Source organism: Heterodontus francisci, chromosome 9 (assembly GCF_036365525.1).
Source record: "Heterodontus francisci isolate sHetFra1 chromosome 9, sHetFra1.hap1, whole genome shotgun sequence".
In the NCBI taxonomy this organism is placed as follows: domain Eukaryota; kingdom Metazoa; phylum Chordata; class Chondrichthyes; order Heterodontiformes; family Heterodontidae; genus Heterodontus; species Heterodontus francisci.
Window position 1 is genome coordinate 68,530,150 of NC_090379.1, and position 22,701 is coordinate 68,552,850.

At 39.2% G+C, this 22,701-nt stretch overlaps 2 protein-coding genes across 4 annotated transcripts in view; one reads left to right on the forward strand and one right to left on the reverse strand.

Moving 5' to 3' along the window:
• The window catches only part of mia2 (MIA SH3 domain ER export factor 2), a 64,283-nt gene extending 54,003 nt beyond the window's left edge, over window positions 1-10,280 (forward strand). For all 3 annotated transcript variants that reach the window (XM_068039265.1, XM_068039266.1, XM_068039264.1), the window contains 6 exons: window positions 962-1,074; window positions 2,264-2,395; window positions 2,644-2,796; window positions 4,891-4,961; window positions 5,197-5,425; window positions 9,552-10,280. In XM_068039265.1, coding sequence (XP_067895366.1) covers window positions 962-1,074; window positions 2,264-2,395; window positions 2,644-2,796; window positions 4,891-4,961; window positions 5,197-5,425; window positions 9,552-9,721 — 868 coding nt within the window. In that variant the 3' untranslated portion in view covers window positions 9,722-10,280. The remainder of the gene's footprint in view (window positions 1-961; window positions 1,075-2,263; window positions 2,396-2,643; window positions 2,797-4,890; window positions 4,962-5,196; window positions 5,426-9,551) is intronic.
• Window positions 10,214-21,005, reverse strand: LOC137373834 (F-box only protein 33). Its single transcript, XM_068039267.1, has 3 exons — window positions 20,361-21,005; window positions 14,437-15,128; window positions 10,214-13,671 (listed from the first exon to the last, which is right to left on the reverse strand). Exons 1-3 carry the CDS (start codon window positions 20,795-20,797, stop codon window positions 13,400-13,402), a joined length of 1,401 nt encoding a protein of 466 aa, XP_067895368.1. The 5' UTR covers window positions 20,798-21,005; the 3' UTR covers window positions 10,214-13,399.
• Between the last annotated feature and the right edge of the window lie 1,696 nt (window positions 21,006-22,701).

A 22,701-nucleotide genomic window follows, 5' to 3' on the forward strand; every position in this document is an offset into this window, starting at 1 on the left:
CAAAGTTGTTTTTAAAGAGGAAATATAGGTTTTGGAATTTCTCCACAATCCTAAATATTGAAAAGATCTGTACAATTAGCCATCCGTTTTTACAGTTTTATTGTAGATCTGCTGACTTGACGCACTCGTGAAAATTTTCATGGTTGCAGTTCACATTGCTGATGGTTGGATTGTACTTCTTATTGCTAACCATTCACTTGAGAAAATAAATAAATAAAATGGTGCCAAAAAACCTGTTCAGTACAAAATATTTGCTCCCATGTTGCCTCAACAGAGACACTCAGGAACCGACATTGGGTGCAATACTGCCTGACACGTGACCTGAAGTTCTGTTCTAGTAGTGAACAAGGAAAATAGTCTGTGGGCAGTACTCTGAGATATTTATACAGCACAGAATGGGCTATTCAACCCAATTGAGGATGGGAATATTTGTGGAGCCTCCTCCTCCTCCTCTTAGTTGTTTAGTTGTCCGACACCATTCACGACTGGATGTGGCGGGACTGCAGAGTTTTGCTGTGATCCATTGATTGTGGGATCACTTAGCTCTGTTGTATGCTGCTTCTGCATTTTGGCACGCAGGTAATCCTTCCTGTGTTGTAGCTTCACCAGGTTGACACCTCATTTTTCAGTATGCCTGGTGCTGCTCCTGGCATGCTCTCCTGATTGAACCAGGGTTGATCCCTTGGCTTGTTGATAATGGTAGAGTGAGGCATATGCTGGGTCATGAGGTTACAGGTTGTGTTTGAATACAGTTCTGCTGCTGCTGATGGTCCACAGCACCTCATGAATGCCCAGTTTTGAGCATTTATATTGGGGTCTGCATTTATACCCATAACCTCTGGATGATGTTGCAGGCAAACTCTGACAACTGATTTTAAATACAGAAGAATCGATTTTCCAATGGAATAGAAACCCATCCGTGTGCTAGCTTTAGGTATGAAAGTATGTATTCATTTTACAGGATAACTGAAGCAGAATTCAAAATGGATATAGCATTAAAGGATCCACTTATAAATGATATCTCTGGAAGGCCAGCATTACTAAGTCCTTCAACATTTGTCTCACCTCATCAAGGTACTGCAATCTTTCTCATTGTTTTCAGGACATCTTGTATCACAATTGTTATGACTGACCGCTCAAGTCAAAGCCCCCAATTAAAATATACGATTTTAATTGTGGTGGGAGAAACGCACCGTTGATTCAGTCCCATCCCTCCACAGATCACCGAACATATCATTTTTAAACTTTCCAAATTAAAGAAAGACCCAGCCAAATTGTACCATCTATTAACCCCTGAATGAGGCTAACCAAACTAGGTGTCTTTAGATCAACAAATTAACTGTTTAATTAGAAAAACTAAATTCTTAAACATGACGAAGATATAAACAACATATAAAATAGAAAAAATTACTGTCCTTGCATATTTACACTCCTGCCAATGTGAAATCTTCCAAGGTTGCTTGAAGTCCTCACAGCTGTCCGATGGGGGAAGACAAAGGGTTCTTCAACAGTAGGATAGTCAGTGGTCTAGTTCAGAAGTTGAAATGATTCTCTTCTTCCAACGATGAATTCAACAAATACAGTTCAGTAGATAAAGGAATTGGTTATTTTCTTTTAAGAAATTAATCTGGCTTGACATCAGAATTCTGAGAGTATAATAAATAGGGTTTAAATAAACCAAGAGAGAGCTCTCATTTCCTTCAGTATATGCTGGTCCCAGCTCTCTCTCTCTCTGTCTCTGAGAGTTAGAACAGTCTGTTTCTCTTAACTGTCTCTCAATAGCCAATTTTTCAACTAGTTTCAGACGTCAATTGGCAACAATGTATCTCTCGATCCTCAGACTCTGAGTGGCTGTATTCCGGGCAACCAGAATGTACTCTTTGAATCACAGTCTCTGAGTGGCTAGTTCTTTGAATGACAACGAGAATGCATTCTTTGACTCAGTCTCTGGAGCTTGTTTCCTTAAAGCAGTACTGCTCCATTTCCAGCCTTAAAGGTGCACCACATTCTTCCTGGAAAAAAAAACTACAGGATCATAACACAATAAACTTCACATGAATCTAATCACGTAGTTTAGGTAAAACCTTTTGAGGGATGTGGTTTATATATTAATTTCCTTTCGTTGTATATTACTGAGAATGTAGTTCTGTGTGAATGAGCTTATTAGTTACGCTATTTTGATTTGTATAGGCATTAATTTAAAAACCTTTTTATTTCATGCATAGAATTAGAGGTGTTTTGTGCTTTGTCTATTATATTGCAGGAAGAAGTTCTCCATATGGTTCTTCTCCAGCAGGTCGACCTGGCTCTGAACCCGTGGGTTTTCTGTCACCTCCATTACTAGATGGACCCTTAAGGTTTTCACCTTTGTTTCCTGGAAGACCAGATTTCAAAAGTAATGTTATCTATTGTAATAGTTCAGATTAAGTACAAAGCAGTCAGGTTGTGAGCTGTATTTGTTAGCTTTCTGAACAGTAATGTTAATGTAAAAGAACTTTGTGAGCAAGAAAAGGGATGAAGAAATTGGGTTCGATTGTGAGCTATTCTACAAACTGTAGTTCTATAGTATTTGTTATTAAGAATTATTGGCCACAATATCTAAAATATATTGTAATTCATTTTGATGTATCATATTGTTTATAGCAAAAGGTACATCAGTCCATCCAGACCACATCCCTAATGAAAATGCAGATTCAGTCTCTGACCGAATGTCTGATCACCACGGTCCACAGTCTGATAGTGGTTCGCTCTCTCCAGTCTGGGAAAGAGAACGGAAGCTATTGGAGGCATCATCAGGTATGTAAGGATCTCTACGAAGGACTTACCTGTACAATAGATCTAATGTGGCGAATAGTTAAGTTATAAGACTGGGATTTCTTGATGATATAGCTTAATAAATCTTATTCTTTAAATACTTTTAGAGAATTAAGGTTTTGGAGGAAATCTTTGATTATGTGTTTTGTACATGCATGCAATTTCACAACGCTGTTGATGTGTTCTAAATATACAATAGGATGCCCTATTACTACCTATCATCAGACATCAGACAGAGGTTACCATATATCTTCAGGAAGATTATCTGGACCCGCAGAACTAGACACTTACTTTATAGCTAGAACAGGTACAGTGTAGCATTGCAGTCATCATTTTAGTATAACAAAAGTGAAGTGGAGAAATTAAGCAAATTGCTGATATGCCTGAGAAATTTGTGGAAAGGTAATATAATTATGATTGACCATTTTTAGATTTTGACTAACCTCAATTGATAAAGACCACTAAAGCAATTTTAAAATTAAATTCAAATAGACCTAAACTTTAACGAATGCACTATTAGTGATGGTTTACAGTAGACAAAAAGTCACCCACAAAATTACTCGAGCATTTTAACTTGAAAACCACTGGTTCCTGCCTTGGCTTAGACTCCAGAGACTTGAGTACAAAAATCTAGGCTAACACTCCACTGAGGAAATGCTGCACTATTGGAGGTGCCATCTTTCAGATAACAGATTAAACCAAGACCCCATTTGCTCTCTCAGGTGGACCTTAAAGATCCTGTGGCACTATTCTGAAGAAGAGCAAAGAAGTTATCCTCGGTGTCTTGGCCAACATCCTTCAATGTTGCCTGGGCTGGAGCATTTCAGCTATGAAGAAAGGCTGGATAGGCTAGGATTGTTTTCCTTAGAGCAGAGGAGGCTGAGGGGAGATCTGATTGAGGTATACAAAATTATGAGGGGCACTGATAGGGTAGATAGGAAGAAACTTTTTTCCCTTTAGTGGAGGTGTCAATAACCAGGGAGCATAGATTTAAGGTAAGGGGCAGGAAGTTTAGAGGGGATTTGAGGAAAAACGTTTTCACCCAGAGGGTGGTTGGAATCTGGAACACACTGCCTGAAGGGGTGGTAAAGGCAGGAACCCTCAACATTTAAGAAGTATTTAGATGAGCACTTGAAATGCCATAGCATACAAGGCTACGGGCCAAGTGTTGGAAAATGGGATTAGAATAGATAGGTGCTTGATGGCCGGCACGGACACGAAGGGCCTGTTTCTGTGCTGTATAACTCTATGACTCTAATCAAGATCACAAATACTGTTGTGGGACCTTGCTGTGTGCAGATGCTGTGTTTCCTACATTACAACAGAAACTGCACTTCAAAAGTACTTAGTTGGCTGTAAAGCACTTTGGGAAGTCCTGAGGTTGTGAAAGGTGCTTTATAAAATGCAAGTCTTTTCCCAATGAAAACAAAAGGCACTGAAACAAATAGAAAAATCCAAAAAATACAAAGTCTAAATATCAGTGAAAGAAAATATTACATTTTCTCTTCCGTTAAAACCAGGTTATAAACTAGTTACATTTTTAGCATGCAAAATAGTTTTATCTGATTTTCAGATTTGTCCACACGTTACATTTCTAAACTCGATTTTTCATGTACAATTATTCACTGAGAGAAGAGAATAAACACATTGCATTTGTAGGCTGCTTTTTCACTTGTTTCCAAAGCTGTTTTTTTTTGGCAAAGATAGTTGGTTTACTACTTAATAGCTTCTATCAGTTTCTTAAAGTTAAATAAAAAGTTAATTTCTTTCCAGCACATGCTATGATTTGTCCTCATTGCTTTGATCATTCCCCATCATGTTTTAGCAAAGTTGGCGATTGTTATAAATTGGTGTGCTGCTACATTGAGTATTCTGGAGTAGTGAATGTACTTTCTATCTCTCCATACCTGCGTACCTTTCCATTATGTGGAGTTTACAATTGCATACCTTACTCAAGAGAAATATAAAACAGTAGTAAGGAAGAGTTGAAAATCAATTAAGATATTATTGCATTTATAATTATCTTTGACAAATGACAATAATATATTGACCTCATTCTAACTTTGATTTGTACAGGAGAAAACCCAACACTGGGAAATAGCATGCAAATTTCAAATTCTGCTCCAGAGAGTCACACCCAAGACCGTGTAAGTCTACTTCCTTTGTTATTGCTGTTCCAGTATCTACATGCTTATTTCTTCATTGCTTTTTACTTTTTAAAACCATGAAAGCTCAAACCATTTCAACTTACAAAATCGCTAGTTCCAACGAGTTTTAGAATTATTGGAAAATTGTGTTTCTTTTGATTACACTGCTCATTTGATTTTTTTTAAGTATGTGATTTATTATTAGTGATTAACCAATGAACGATCTTTCCTACAGGATACATTAAATATATCTTTAAATCAATCTCTTCCTGCTGAAGCTGAATTTGGATTTGGACCTGGTTTTGCACCTGCCTCTCCTAAGCAAGTCCCCTCCTTACCTGTTGATCCAAGAGGTCACTTTCTACACAGGGGTCTTCCACTTCGTCCACGTGGTGGAATCTATGGTCCTCCAGAATGTTTCCCTCTAAGAACTTATGGCTTACCACCTCCTCTTCCCATGGGAAGTAAGTATACACACCTATTTATCTGTTTGGTGGCATATACAGTGAGATTGTTTATATGCTTTAGGTCAAGCTGTGAAAAATCATATAGAAAAGCTAATGAAATCTCTTTGTACGATTGTGTTAAGTCTTCAAATGGAAGCAACCAACCTCTGTAGGTGAGATTTGATTGGTAGCACAAACACCATTTTATACAAGAGATGTGATTCTGTCCTGCACCTGGGGAAATCTATGTTCCTGAGCCTCAAGAAAAATGGGGTACAGATCACCCCTATTGTGCTACCCCAGGATTTGTCCTCAATGCTTTGATCATTCCCCATCATGTTTTAGCAAAGTTGGTGATTGTTATAAATTGGTGTGCTGCTACATTGAGTATTCTGGAGTACTGAATGTACTTTCTATCTCTCCATACCCGTGTACCTTTCCATGATGTGGAGTTTACAATTGCATACCTTACTCAAGAGAAATATAAAACAGTAGTAAGGAAGAGTTGAATATCAATTAAGGTATCATTGCATTTATAAATATTTTTGACAAATGACAATAATATATTGACCTCATTCTAACTTTGATTTGTACAGGAGAAAACCCAACACTAGGAAATAGCAAAGCATAATTCTACAATGCATAATTGGGTCTTTGCTTGTAGTATGCATAAGCACAGTGTTTATAAATTAGAAGGGGGTGCATGGTCCTGCTATTCCACCTCTACTTCCTCGAACATTGGACGAGGACATCAGAGGAGGGCCTGGCCATGAATCAGAGGGTCTGCAAGGATACCGTGGACAGGCTGAAGGCAATACAGCAAAAATGGAGAATTGCATACTTTTTCATGAATGGGGCAAGTTGTTAAAAGCTAAAGTATTGTAATCCCATTTACTAAACCCAAAGTCGTGGGACCCTGCTGTTAATTTGTGATCAGGTTAAATTTGTTGTGTAAGAAAAAAAAAACTCACTTTATCCATCCTGTCGCCAGGACCTGATCTGGGGTGTCATTATGGAAGAGAGGATTTATTGTTGCTTGTTGATAATCTGGACTACTATAGTGTTCATCCTTAGGCCCTACAACCAATTTGGAATAAAGCTACACTCATTTAAGGCTTTTGCTGCTGAAATCAACTTCGCCCAAGAAAATCTAGTTGGAGGATATCTGTTATGTTGTAATAGTTTGTCTCTGCTAAATTGCCTTGAACCACATTGGGCCTCTCAGTGGTTTAATATCTTCCCAAAGTCCAGGCAGTTTTTCCTCAAACAAGTATTTTTGTTTTGTCTTGATGATTTAAGGATGGTATCCATCCTGTACTGTAAATGTTTATTAATGTTCAGAATAATTTTTGTGTTCATTTTTTTCCAGAACATATTCTTAAGGAACTCAGTGAGCTGGTGTATTTCATTAATGGATTTAGTGTAGGAATATGAACATTGTGTAGGAATAGGGAGATGTTCTGCTTTGGGATAGGGGAAACTTCAAATTAGTCACAAGGTTTGCACTACTCCCTACAAAAGCAGGGAGGTCATGTTGGAGTTGTATCGAACTTTGATAAGGCCACAGCTGGAGTACTGTGTGCAATTCTGGTCGCCACATTATCTCAAGGATGTGATTGCACTGGAGGGGGTGCAGAGGCGATTCACCAGGATGGTGCCTGGGATGGAACATTTAAGCAATGAAGAGATGTTGGATAGGCTTGGGTTGTTTTTGCTGGAGCAGAGAAGACTGAGGGGTGACCTGATCGAGGTGTACAAGATTATGAGGGGCATGGACAGGGTGGATAGGGAGCAGCTGTTCCCCTTAGTTGAAGGGTCAGTTACGAGGGGACACCAGTTTAAGGTGAGGGTCAGGAGGTTTATGGGGGATTTGAGGAAGAACTTCTTTACCCAGAGGGTGGTGACGGTCTGGAATGCACTGCCTGAGAGGGTGGTAGAGGCGGGTTGCCTCACATCCTTTCAAAAGTACCTGGATGAGCACTTGGCACGTCATAACATTCAAGGCTATGGGCCAAGTGCTGGCAAATGGGATTAGGTAGACAGGTCAGGTGTCTTTAATGCATCGGTGCAGACTCGATGGGCCGAAGGGCCTCTTCTTCACTGTATTATTCTGTGATTCTGTCTGATTCAACACTCATCAATGCTAGGGCTGAAAAGACTTTAATTTTGGGCACAAAGTGGCAACATTGAGCACTTACGAGTCAGGTATAGCACCATTGGAATAAGCTCCTTCTCTGCCACAATAATGTTTCTCAACTGCATCTTATTTTCCCACATTCCTGTGATGTCTCGAAGTGAGATTCCCAAATTAGGGGCAGTTTTATTTTATAAGACCATGCACACCAGCAACTGGACTGAATCACTGTCAAATTAATTTCATGTAGGACTCGTACAACCAACAATGGAGATTGTCATCCTATTTTTCTGGGCTGGAGATGAAGCCAAAAATAAGGGCAGTGTCCAAACCTCTATCAACTTGCCACTCCAACTTTCACTCCTCACAACACACACTTACTCCTACAGCATATCTATATCCAAATGCAGATATTCACAATATTTTCCATGAAAAAAGTGAACTTCTAAACTGTACAAATTGGATGAATGTTTGACAATGCCAAAGCTACAGACAAGTGTGTGAGCTTTCATTTAGCTCAGAAAGGGTCACACCAGAATGTTGTCATTTGTGACTTGCTTATCATGATTTCTCCAGAAATACAAATGAAAAAACACATTACGTGGGGGCTTGCATTATCAGGACATTGGTGGAAATGTGCTTATATTGTTCAGTGCAAATTTAACAATTTATTACAATAGTTTTTATTTATATTATACCAATATAAAAATAAACAAGATATGCTGAAGGAATACAAGACATTTTAGACCACAGAATGGAATATTACATTTGGTTCTGGACACTCCATTATAGGAAATGTATTAAAAGCCCTGGGAAGAGCAAAATTAACTGGAATGATACAAACAATGAGAAGTTATGGATTTGAGGAAATGCTCCAAAGTTGGGCTTTTTTGACTAACCCAAACCAAGTCCCACTTAGTCATCACCTCAGTGCTCGTTGACCTATATTGGCTCCTGATGAACCAACTCCTGTTTGAAAATTTACATGCTTGTGTTCAAATCCCTTCATGGCATTGCCCCTTCCTATCACTGTAACCTCCTTCAACCCTCCAAAAACAGTGTTTCTCGACCTTGAGATTCTTGTCCATCCCCCATTCCCTTCTCCCTACCATTGATGCCCGTGTCTTCAGCTGTCTAGGCTATAAGCCCTGGAATTTGCTCCCTAAAGCTCTTTCCTTCATCTCTTCTATAGGATCCCCCCATAAAACTTATATATTTTACTGAGATTTTAGTCACCTGTTATAATATCTCCTTTGTCCTTCATCTTATTACACTTCTGTAAAGTGTCTTGTGTGTTTTTCTATGTTAAAGGTGCTATATAAATGTAAGTCATTAAAGGGAGATCTAATATAGGTTTCAAAAATAATAAGGGTTCTGAGAGTAAATGCTGACATCTGTAAAGGTTGGTGGATGGTAATCGGGTGAATAGTATTTCAGAATTATCTGCATATGGTTAGTGAGCTGTGACTTTTTACAATAGCTGCGGTCTATTACTGGGGTCCAGAATACATATGATATTAAACATTTTTTTTAAATGAATTTTTCCATCAAAAACAAAAGTATGATGTTACTGATGTTCATGATCAAATTTCTTCCACTTTCATTTGTTGATTATAAATGGGGGACATCAGAGAGTTGGAAGGAATATCAGTATTGTTTTCATCAGAAAAATCTATTTATTTCTTGTAAAGGTTTAGTTTCTTGTATATCGAAGGTGTGTGCTGACTGAATTAAATGACTGGAGATGAAGCCAGTCTCATTAGAAAACACAAAGCTTTAAGTAAAAATAATATGCCTGGAAAGAGGAGCATATCATAAGATAGACAGATAAGGAAGACCATTCAGTCCATCAAATCTTAGAGAATAGAAATTAAATCATAATTGTAAGAGTTCAACTTTCATGTGTGGGTACTTATACAATAAGTAAAAATAACAAAATTAACTGCTACAAGTTGTATGGTTAAAAAATGCCACATTAATAATTCCAAAATAACTTTTCTATACTTTTAGTGAGAGATCCAGTACAACCAGGAGCATATCGGAGTCATTTCCCACCACCTCAACCTATATTTCTTCCACATAGACAACTTTCAGATGTTACAAGTGGCCTTCCCCCCAATCGACTTCCTCTACCCCTGTTTTCTGCAACCGAACACCCACCACCTTCGCAAGAAAAATGAACGTGATGGACAATAAACTATTGTCATGTGTTCAGTTTAAAAAGTACATTAGGATGTGAAGTGCAAGTTAGAACAATTTTTAAATGGAATTTGCTATAAATAACTGGTTGAGGTATTTAATATTAGTAACTATCCAGTTTGGAATAAAGGCACAGGTTTTCTGATATGGTGTTTGATTAGAAGAGTACACCTCAGGAGTCTTACATGGAATTTATTATTTTTATTGTGCAATACTGTGAGATTAGCTTGCCATTGTACAGCAGGGTTTACCATGCACTATTTTAATTGAGCATTGTTTTTAATCCAGTGCATTGGATATATAGAATTTGTAAATGCTTAATGACTTTTTAAAAAAGCAACAGTATTTGAACTGCTTGTACCTTTGTAACTTGGAAGTACCACCATATTGTGCATGTCGATAGTGATGCTGTGCTTGGTTCCACTGATGTAAATGCAGATTTATAATAAGATAAAAGGAATGTTTGAAGAACATTTAGAATATATAAAAATGTTTATTGTAAAATACTGAAAATAAAACAAGTGTTTGATTTAAACAAAATGAACTTTAGATGTGTAATTCTTTTCATACAGACTTCTGTACATAGAAATGAAGGTAATCAGTTGTGGGATTTTACAACTTATTGTTTCTGATGACCAGTTCTGTGAATCACTTTCTGCTTGAACTAGTCTTGGCATATTTAATTCTTTGACATATCAAAGCTATTAACATTTGAGGACTAATTTCACTCCATGACAGTACAGTTGAAGTACCTAAAGCCAACTCTGGCACTCCTGTACAAAAATGCTCATATTACAGCTACAATTCATTTTCACATGTATTTGCAACTGTTGTAATAGTATTGTAAAGTGGAAAAAAATATTTTGGGTGAGAATTTGTCCATAGAAAAATGCTGGAGCTACCTGTCACCGTCTTAATAAAAGCAACTATTATACTTGCCATACAGGTATGATAAATACCATACTGAGGAAACCCAACAAATGGTGTTATTGCATTTGCATGCTATTTCCATTCATATGCCTAGATCAGAAACAGAGCACAGTACAAGTGTCAGCACAGAAGAAAGCCAAATAATAGACAGTAAAATGAGAAAGGAGAGCAAGTATAAAAATGTGAAATGCCAGTAATGATTTACATTATATGCCTATATTTTGGTCTAATGGTTACATTGTAGGTAGATACGGTGATGTAGTGGTTATGGTACTGGCCTAGCAACCCAAATGTCATTAGTTTTAAACTAAACGACAAATTGTAAAATATTAGAGCTGGTAAATTACTGGGCTAGCAAACATCATGGAATGTAAAAACCCAATTCAAAGGGGTGGTGGAGAAATGACTAGGCTCTGCAACCTTAATTCTGGTGAGCTGCCCCACATGCTTGTACTCAATGACAGGTAGGAATAGCCTTAGAGTCCAACATTGGCTTCAGGCCAAACAAGGCCTCAACTGATAAATCAGGTTGGATGCCCTTTGGAGGAAGCATCAAATGAAACATGGACACAATGGGTGGATAAACTTAAGTGGTTCAGCAAAAATTGTAAAACACCAGCAGCCCAAAACTGAATACATGTGAGCAATCAGCAGAATTCTCTACCACTTGCTGTTGGCTCAGAGTATCTCACCTCCAATACCATTAAATGGAGACCCAGGAGTGTAAAAAGGATGTAGTGGGCCTATTAGAATGATACCACACCAAAAGAAGGCAGCTAGATAAAGAGCTAAGCAATCTTATAAATGAATAAATCGAAGCTCTCACACCTAACTGCATCCATTTACAAATACTGGTGGATAATTAGGCAAACAGGAAGAGGATCCAAGAAAGTCACAATCTTAACCATGGTACACAGCTTAGTACAACTACACAACGCAAGACTCAACTGTAAGCACATTCAAAAGTGCTGACTGGATGATCCCATTTGGTCCAAGGTCCTATTACAGGTGCCAATGTGTGCTGCTACTTCAATTCAATCCAAGCTGTATTAAGTAGCTGAATGCACTGGATACAGCAATGGAAGTATGTAACAAGGGAACTGGCATCCCCACACCAATTCTAAATCCACAATAGATATTTCCCCACCATCTATGCACTGCAAAAACACATTTTGCATCCATACTGTCTCAGAGGTAGTAGATTCCTCAATAGCCGCTAATGCAGACTTCTTGCCGTCAGCCAGAACATCCCACTACATAAACTTTCTAGCAAAACAAGCAAAATAGTAAAAATGCAAAAATCTGACAAGCTATTTGAACGAAGGTAAAGCCTGGGACTCACTTGATTTAAATCTTTCACCACCAGGATTGCAGTTAGGAGAGGTCTGTATCAGAATGGAATGTATTGTGTGATTGTTATGGTAACCCACTGTATAGGGTAACTGCAATTTCATATTTGAAATGTAAGCAGTTCAGGAAGCACATTATACAAATTTCCAGCATGAAGAACCATGGTGTAAGGAACAGAAATCAAATGTTTAGTTTGTAACGGCACTTTACTGCAAATACTAATACAGTACTGTGTATGTAAAAGACTAGACTTTTGAACCAATTTGTATTTTACTGTCAGTACATGCTTCTTTTGCAAAGTGTACATGATATAGCTTAAAACGTCATTGTAAATTCCCAAAACTTTAGTACTAAATATTACGTAAATAAGACATTTGAATGCTTTATTGATAGATTAAAACAATCAGCAGTCAACACAAACTTTAAACATTAATTTAACATTCAACGGCTTTCCTCACATTTTCTGTCAGTATTTCATATGATCTCATTCAATGATAAAATCTCACCACATCTGGCATTTTCATACATTGCACCAGTGGATCCACTCTACAGATGTACATATAAAATCCGCATGGTAAGTGCATTAATCACTGGAGACATGCAACATAATGCACACCTGTCAAAACGCATCATCTTTGACACAAGTTGGTAAAACCATTTGAAACAATCACCACTCACACTTTCTTCATAAATAGAATCTTGACATATGTTGCATACAGTAAATTTGTTTTACAAGCTTATACAAAGCAGCCAGGTCACAGCACTGCTGGGCAGCATGATGGCCACACTGAGTAATACTGGCTGTCCTTTACATTAAATGCACAACATTCGTACCACTTAAAACTGGGGTCAGGTGCTAGTCTCACAGAGACCACGACTGTACCCGCGGTTGCCCTGAACATTGCGGCTTTTAAAGCCTCTTGCTTTAACAAGATTTTAAAAGTTATCCTAGTGGAATGTTCTCAAAAATCATAGCAGCAGCTCATAGCTTTGTTAGAACTGATTTTTTGTATTCACTATTCAGTGAACCAGGTGCACGTTCGTTTAAGAGCTGTAAAGTTGTTGACTGAGCCACAGCACAGCTGTGTACCGCAGGTCGAAAATTCGACCTTTTAATCTTGTAGGTTCTGGCTGACCAGCCATTGGCCTGCCCCTGCCAGCATGTGGGCACTTCATTCTGTTTTCTTTGGCAGTTGACACAGGCGCTGACAGAGAAAATCCAGTGACTCTTGCCACATCTACTTCTAAACCAATACCAACTACATTTACAGATTAAGCAGGATACACACATGTATATATAACTAATACTAATTAACAGCACATGTAAATGTTAAATTATTGAAAAATGCAGGGCCCTCTAATACACAAATTTTGAAATGCTAAATGCCTTCACTGAAGCGCTGCATCTCCTTGTAAAAATAACGAGTGGTCTCACTGAAAACATAAAGGATTTCATTTTTCATTACTGGATGCCACCGCTTTCCTAAACCTAAGGATACTTCTTCAATGAGATTATGCACAGGATCTCCATCCAGGTCAGCCATCGCATCTTCATCAAAATTAATGCTCTCCTCAGTGACTTCCAGGACTTGCAGCTCTGGTCCACGAAGCCGAGCGATAGCAATGAGATTGTGGGCCCAAACAGCATAGCCTAGATTGCAAATTGAAAACTCAATGTTACAGAATTCAAGAACATAAAAGGTTTATACAAAACCTCGCCACTTATTTACTAAATTCCAAAGAGAAACCCAGCTGCTATGCTAATTTGCACCCCACCTCTTTAAAAAAAGTGTCTGTAGTGTGTCTGTAGTAATAAAAAGTCTCAATATTCTTGAAACCAATTTAAACAAATATACTTCTGCAAGAATCCCAAATAAAAAGCTTTCACATGTTCAAATATAAAGCAGTCAATGTGCGACCTAACTGAAAAGAATTTGACTAGTATTAATCCAATCACTTGTGGCCACATGGTTACATCACAGAACAATCCATAAATCAGCACCAAGACAATCACAATAATAAAAGGTGTTGTTAAAATTTCACACTGGCGCAGTCTCCAAAGATTAGAGTTTGGCAAAGTGCTGTGGAAGCATAACCCCGTTACCAAAACACATAATATATTCAACAGGAAAAATGGTCCAAAAAGTATGTGTTCATTTCCCACAAAATCTGGGTCCAGTGCTGCAGCATATGACAATTTCTCTTCGTAACACCAAAAATAAAATCTAACTTTGGACTGAACTTCTACTTTATTCCTCAACCTATTCATGACATTGGTTATTTCTTTTCTGTAATGGTTATTGCACTCTAAGCGTCAATGTACAAAATTTGAAAAATTCAAGCCTATTGCCCAAGTCCTAAGGAAATGTATTCAATCTACAATATTAATACAATGGAATAATCACAAATGGCTTACCATGGATTGAGAGATGAGAGAGCTTTGTACACTTCCACGCCAAAAGTACCAAGGGGTCTTCATTTCGGTTGTCGCTGAGATCTGGAAAACCATTGATGCCTTGCTCTACATCCTTTATTAGGAGGAAGTGGGTAAGGGATTTGTCATACTGTCTGGATATAAGATCTACCACGGCACCTGAAACACCATTAGTTGAGCTGTCAAAGTGAATTCTCTCTAAAGGTATGCTTGGCTTCAGAATTCTTAGCAAAATGTCATTCCTGACATTAAAAGCCATGATGTAAACATGAAGATTTGCACAGTGCCTGGTAAGCACCTTCCAATCTGCATCTTGTGGCATGTTATCTAAAACATGTATGTTGGACATCGAGAGATGATGTATTACTAGAGACAACCTATGCAAAGGCACATGGTTGCTGTTGGCAAGTACTCGTGTTACTTCAGCAGTAAAATCACAGAAATCCAATGCAAGTGATCGCAGGTTTAAAAAGCGCTCCAGCTCAACTGCTTCAATAACTGGGGATTTATTAATAAAATGGGTATCCAGGAGACTCAGATGTTCAATGCAGTTGGCACTGGACTGAGGCAAGGCTGCTAGTGTTGTGGGAGTTACTACCTCCAGCATAAACCCAAGGGAGAGCCATTTCAGATGTTTGGAATTTCCCAATACCTCTTCAATCAATTGTTGGATTCTGTAACAAACAAAAGCATTACATTTGCTACATTTTTAAGTATAGTGGCAATTAATTAGATTTGCAAGTCCAAAGCCCCGAAAATCCTCCAGCAAATCTCTTCAAAACAGGCTGTTTGGGATGGAATGCATATTGTACCAAAACACGAATGGAACAAGAAAAAGCCATTCATCCCATCAAGTGCAGCAAATCATCACTGCAGGTCAATTGGGATCTGCACTTTTGCTTAATCCTTCTTTTACCACCTCAAATTTATAGCCAAATCCATTTTTACTTTAAATTTGAGCTTTTACTCATCCTCAGACCAGGATCCAATTTGATTTATTAAAAATGCAGTTAACTCCATGATAAACTGCGTTGGTTACATTATTTCTTTGTACACTTAGCTACTGGCTTCCAGGCTTTGAACTTTCCCTCATGTCACACACAGTAATGCAGTTTAAATTAACAGCTTCCATTTTATCTGCAATGCAATTAATTATAAATTCCTGAACCATACTCTTATTGCTTCCCTAAAGAAAGTAACACATTGTTCTGTTAGGTTACTGCTATAAATACATTTCAAAGCCAGGTTCTTGCGTTACTGTTGAGATCAATGTCCCCTGTGAAGATGTGGTCTATATCTTGTATTTCCTCAACTTCTATTCCCTGTATATTCCGTCATAACTACCTTTGGGGAAGTCATAAGAGTTATACAGCACAGAAATAGGCCCTTCGGCCCATCGTGTCTGTGCCGGCCATACAGCACCCAACTATTCTAATCCCATATTCCTGCACTTGGCCCATAGCCCTGTATGCTATGGCATTTCAAGTGGTCATCTAAATACTTCTTAAATGTTGTGAGGGCTCCTGCCTCCACCACCTCTTCAGGCAGTGCGTTCCAGATTCCAACCACCCTCCGGGTGAAAAAATGTTTCCTCAAATCTCCCGCCCCTTACCCCAAATCTATGCCCGCTAGTTCTTGACCCCTCTGCTAAGGGAAAAGGTTTCCTCCTATCTAACCTATCAATGCCCCTCATAATCTTGTACACCTTAATCATGTCCCCCAATCAAGTCATAGCAATCTTTGAAAACTTCTGTTAGTTAAAAGGAATGACAGCAATCGAAACAGTGTTCAGATCCTGCACTATGTTGTACTGTTCTAAGAGTGCAGCTTCAAACCAACCATTAAAACATATGCAGAGCAAAGGAGGGTTTGGAAATTTCCTCAAAAAAATCAGTGCTGCACACAAGATAGCAAAGTACATTCACTCAAAATAATGCATCTCCCAGTGTGTACTCAAAACGTTCATGGATCAAGTGATTTACATTGCACTGCAGATTTTTTTTTTTTTTAAATTTAACATTTCATTATTTACTAAGACACTGTTACTTGGAGTTCAACAATTCTCAGTTGTGATATCTCAAAACAAACCAATTCTGTTTAATTTCCAGAATGCTACTTACCAGTAATGTTGATGAAAATAACATTGTTAAGGCACATCAAGACAGCTGTCATTTTTACAAACATCAACAAACAGTATTTAACTGGTTACAGGCAGTTATTTCTTTTCAAAAATACACAACGTACGTATATACTTACGTCATATTTAAAGGTGAAACTCAAAGATGTACCAATTAATTCTTAAATTGATCTCCTCCCTTTTCAGAACCACCATTACCTTCTAATGCTTAAATAAGCTTAAACCCACTTACTTGCAGACAGCTGTCAAAACCACTCTAATGTGCAGTTACATGGTAGCGATACCAGCCCAAATGCTGCTTCTGGTAATTTTCCAACCTCCTGAAGAAGTGCCTGGTCTCTACCTCGAACCTCCCCAACAGTACAAGAAAAACCAGGAACACATCACAAAAAAAAGTGGTGCAAATTTCTATCATACCACTTGGTAAGCCAACAGGTTGCACAATCAGGCAACCTACCAAGACAGATTTCCTATGTTAGATGTAAATTCCACAAGGAATCTTAAACCACCATAATGTGTTAACTGCACAGTATTATGAGAAGTTACCATTTACACTGCCTGCAGCATGGCCACTCACTGCAGTAAAGCTGCAGACATGCGACTGAGCAAATCAATCCATGCCACACACCCCCAAACTAACCATAGCAACAAACATACACAATAGCCCTATCAGAACACACAAAGATCTGGTCTTCAACCTGCCTACGACCTGCAAACTAATCATTTTACACATTTTTTCCATAACTCCAAATTCTATTCCCTTGCTGTTATAAGAGAAGGCAGTCTCTAACTTAAAACTACCGGCTGTGGTTCTTTCACTCTTGCAAAAGTGATGACGCATCAGTGAGCAAGCCCAAAGTTCTGTAATTTTGATTTGCAAACAATTTTATTGCTAATCCTTCCCAACCATATACATCACTTCTTTTGGTCCTATTTTAAAATAAGAATGATTTTACACTTGGGTATTGATTGTTTTACAAAGGGTGTTCTGCTTCTCGACAGCCACTTCAAAAGATGCCAGCAAACATTCCCAAAAACCCACTTCCTTTCATGTAGTGGGTAACCAATTTTATATATTTTTAAAAATATGAGTAATACAATTTGTTTCTGTTCTACAAGCCCACTAGCATATAATATCCTAGCAAACCTTACCTTTAACAAAGAGACAAAAACTCCACTGGTACGAGACCTACAATTTTTTTTTAAAAATATAATCTGGACCAGCAGAAAATATTCCTTAGTATACCAAAGAACCAATGGATGCAGACTGGCAGGGGGGGTGGGGGGAATAATCTGCTCAGACTTTTTGTTTTAAGTATCGATCTAAAAAAATAGAAATAAGAAAAAAGAAAATAAATTGGAAGAGAGAAAAATAAAATGAGAAAAAACAATTTAAAAATTAATAAAAGGATAAAGATAAAGAAAAGGGCAAAAATACAAGTCATCCAAGAAAGCCACAGATTTTCTACAGGTTAAAATTTTCTAAACCTAATCCAGTAGTTTTTAAATCAGAAATCCATGAAAATGATTTGATGCTAAGCAAATAAAATGAACATTTTTATTTCAGAATACAGAATGAAATGCTAAATGGCTCCACTCTTGTGATCCAATATAGATAATGTTGATTGCTATATTACAGGATGACTTAGTAAAAACAATTATGATTAAATTGTTGGCATTTTTCATTAGGATTGTTCAATAGAAAAACTCTTCCTAACAATGTTTTCATGTTTACAGTTTTGCTAGAGATAAGAGTACATTTAGGTGGGAAACAAGACTTGATGAAACAAGATTTGATCCTTCAAGTACATAATCCACAGAACTCAAGGTAATAAGTGAGTTACAAAGTTTTTAAATTTTAAATTCAATAAATCCTGATCAGAGATGTCTACCTGGGACAAATGTATGATATCACAATCAATGCTACTTGCCTCCCTTGATACTACTACTGCAAAGTGCCACAAATAGCACATCAACAGAAGTAATGACTTGAAGCCTTGAATGTACAAAGATGTAAAAGCACCTTTCCAAATAACCAAAAATAGGAAATTGGGATGACTGATGAGAGCAACATTCAAGCCTCAGTGCTCACTGTTTAAAATACTTAAATCCCATCAATTTTCAAATTGGTAGCCAGTTATTCCTGAAGCAAAGTGAAAGGTCAATTAGATGGCACAATGACTAAAATTCTAGGGGCAATAAGTACTGCATCACAGTTTACATAAGCTGGCTTTAAATGCATTTTGAAAGTTGGTCAACCCAGCAGATACAAACAGAACAGATATCCATTTAAATCCTAGGTTAATTTGATGGTCACATTCCAGCTTTTCCATCTCATTGTCAATCTACAAAAAGAAAATATGGTGTCCTTTCTGCACTGTCCCAGAAATTAACACATTACTTAAAGGGACAGATCCTCAATTTCTAGTTAAATTTCACCCAATGATCCTGATCTTCAGCCACTCAGTAAATTGAGTAGGTCTGTTCCTGGACCTGACCAAAACTATCACCCACAAGTCTAGGATGTAGAATCTATGGGAAGGGTCGCACTGACTGCCTGCTTCTCTTCAGCAGTCTTATGCACAGAGATAACTCAGTAGTGTCAATTAGTACACTTGAAGCTTTCTCTTAACCAATGGGTGCTACAAGGTACTAACTGCATCATTGAGTGAGATTGTGGTTTTGTTTTTGTGCATCTTTCAGCTCAATTGTACAATCTGCAAGAATGTTTTATTAGAATGTTCTGGCGAAAGGTCCTGAAACGTTAACTGTTTCTCTCTCCACAGATGCTGCCAGACCTGCTGAGTACTTTCAGCATTTTCTGTTTTAATTTCTGATATAGAACACCGAAAGTATTTTGGCTTTGTATTAATGTTTTATTAGTAGTGCCCGACTTGGATTGAGGACCTTTGTACTGTTTTCATTCAGGTGACACTGGGTTACCAATTGCCACAGTTTTTGATCCAATTAAAATATGCTCAAGCAAATTAGCCCAACAACAATCATACAGTCCCAAATTCCCAAAGACGCAGTGAAGTAAAAGAATGAGTTCTTTTTGAATAAATGAAAATGTATTAAAAATCTAAAGGTTAAATAAACTTAGCCAGAAGGGTGGAAGCAGCGCTACAACTGGCCTAACTGACCTTGGGTTGGACTTTTTTTTTTAAAACCTTTCAATAGGGCTTGCTGCGTAATTGATAAATGTGCATGTGAGGACACCAAATGAAATTAGTCTCATGTTGGACAATAAAGCCACTTTGCGTCAAATTGTTTTCCTGGATATTCGCACAACAGCAGGCACTTGTGGAAGACACGGTGTCCCTGAAGCTCGAGCAAGAATCGAGTCATGAGGGACAGATGAACGGACAAAAAATGTGGTGGGAGGGGGTCCGGTGAAATTCTTCAAAAACGGATTATTGCACTAGCCGCACCGCTCACATCACCAGCTTGATTTTTCCTGCAAACATTAAATGTAAATCATCTGGCAGCCGTTATTCCAGCAGCCAAGGTCTGCAACATCACTTTACAACAACAAATTCCTATCCAAGAAATTATGTAACTGAAAGAACGACGTTAGATCCATTAATCGCACTGCGTATGTTGTAAAATGGCCTGAATAACCTTCCTCCAACACCGAACTTTGGCCTTCATTTCCCCCTCTCTCCCAATCTTGTTGGCTCACAGGGGATGGAGAGAGGTCTATGACCAGCCCGGAGATATCATTCACCCCACCCCCAGCTCTAACCCTGCGCTATACCCGGACACCTACTCGTGCGACTGCTTCTCCTCCTGCTCCTGCAGGTAGATGTCCCCGAACACGCTCAGCTTCTGCAGGTTGCGGTTGCTCCTGACGCTCTTCAACACACACACCACCTCCTCCATGTAGGTCTTGAGGGTGTCCAGCCCCCCGCCACCACCGAGCCCCGCCACGGCCGCCGCACTCTCGTAGCCGCCGCTCTCGAACTCCACCCGCAGCTCCCGCACGAACGAGCCGCACTTCTTCATCAGGAAGTCGAGGCGGCAGCGCTCGGCGGCCGAGCCGCGCAGGCGGAGCCGCAACTCCGGCCACAGGGACGGGTAGAAGAGGCATTCGCGCCACTTGGAGCAGACGGACGAGGCCCGCAGCCGGTCCCAGGGGGACAGGAATGAGAAGATGTGCACGATGACTTCGCACGGCAGAGCCGCCGCCGCTCCGCACAGAGCCATCGCCCGGCAGCCGCTCCGCCGCCAATCTCCCGCCTCTCTCTTTCTCTCCCTCGCTAGGATTTCACTGGCACTTTAGTTTTGTCGCTGCCTGTGTCTCTCCCCGCAATCAGCAGCCCAAGCCACGGTACCCTCGTCCCTGCCTCACCCAGCGCCACCGCTGCTTCAGCGCGTCTCCGCTCCCGGCTCAGGGCCTTCCACCGGAAGCCGGGTGGGTAGCCTCCATCTCTCCGCAGCGGCGGGGGGGGAACACTTCAGTTACCAGCAGGGAAACCCTATACGTGTACATAAAATGTGTCTGATTTATTGATTCTTCCTATAATCCTGATTCCAAGTTAAGATGAAGCTCCAATGATCCGGTTGTTTTGACCTGCTGATTTAGTACAACCTCTTTCTTTCCACGCTCCCCCCCCCCCGGTTCTGTCAGCTGCCCCGAGCCTGTTTACAGAATCCCGAGCACGGGTCAGGTGACGTCATCCCCTCTCCCCCTTCCCCGGGCCGAGCTTGTTGACACTTTTACCAGAAGTTTCTGTCTGTGCAGAGGAGAAGGTGTTACTTTGCTGGAGTATAAACTGCTGGAAACACTCAATCTGTGGAGGTCGATGACTTTTCATCAGAACTCACAGGTCTTAACGTAAACTCTGTCTGTCTCCATGGATGCTGTCTGACCTGCTGAGAATTTCTAGCACTTTCTGTTTTTATCTCAGATTTCCAGCAACCGCAGTATTTTGCTTTTGTCACCCCCATTGCACAATGTCACTTGGTTACTGAACATGTATGTTATTATTATTATTGACTGTACCTCACAGGCAAAGATGATTATCTGCCATCAGTCTGAAGATAGCTGATGAGGCTAATTTGGGATCTACAGACTTTATGGTACTTAAGGCTTTTGTTGTCATGTGGGATGTCCTTGTTCCAGTCCTACTTAGGCCCGCTCCCCCAATTATTCTTCTGGTACATTGATGACTTTATCAGTGCTGTTTCCTGCTCTCGCCTGTAACTGGAAAACTTCATCAACTTTGCTTCCCATTTCCACCCTTTTACCTTCAACACTACCCTTTTACCTTCAACACTTCCCTTTTCTCGACACCCTGGTTCACTGCTCCTTCGCCCCTGACACCTCATCCCCTTCCCACGGCACCTTCTTATGCAATTGCAAGAGGTATACACCTGCCCTTCTACCTCCTCTCCTCACCATCCAAGGCCCCAAACACTCCTTCCAGGTGAAGCTGCAATTTACCTGGTCTCACCAATGTGCTGCATAACTGTCACAAAACTTCCTTATTTTTATATTCCATTCCTCTGCAATAAATGACAATGTTCCATTTGCCTTCCTAATCACTTGCTGTACCTGCATCCTAACTAAGGAGAAGTTGTTCAATGTGAGAACACTGTTATACTAGGCTTATATTATTAGAAAATTTAAAATATCCAGGGTGATGACTTCTGTATTTTCCAAGAACATCTGTGTCCTGGTTCCTTTGTTATCTTATCCCCACCATGTTGATAACAGTCTTAGATTACTTTCATCAAACAGACATTATCCTCAATAAATCATGTATATATATATTTATGCATGATTTATTGAGGATAATTTCTGTTTGTGTGTAAACACACTGTCGTTATTTGTTATTTAGACTAAAAGGATTATGATATTTTAGCATGAAATATATATTTTTCATTTCACGGTCTCACTGTATATTTTGTATGTCAGTGGATTTGCTGTGGAATTTGTCCATCTACAAAAATTAAATTAGCATAGCCTTTACAGTGACAGAATTACTGATGTCACAGATTTACTGCCCCCCTCTCAGCTTCAGCAATGAAAGTTCCATGATGGCCTGCTGCCAATATTTATATATCACAGGTCGGTACTCTTGCCATATTCATCAGTAGGGTCCTTA

Bases quoted from the DNA above. Each gene is read 5' to 3' on its own strand.
- LOC137373834 (XM_068039267.1), bottom strand. From the start codon at position 20,797: ATGGCTCTGTGCGGAGCGGCGGCGGCTCTGCCGTGCGAAGTCATCGTG. The intron at 15,129-20,360 runs GTAGGTGTCCGG...TGTTTGTTACAG, and splicing joins GAGGAGAAGCAGTCGCACGA to AATCCAACAATTGATTGAAG. The intron at 13,672-14,436 runs GTAAGCCATTTG...TTTGCAATCTAG, and splicing joins CTCTCATCTCTCAATCCATG to GCTATGCTGTTTGGGCCCAC.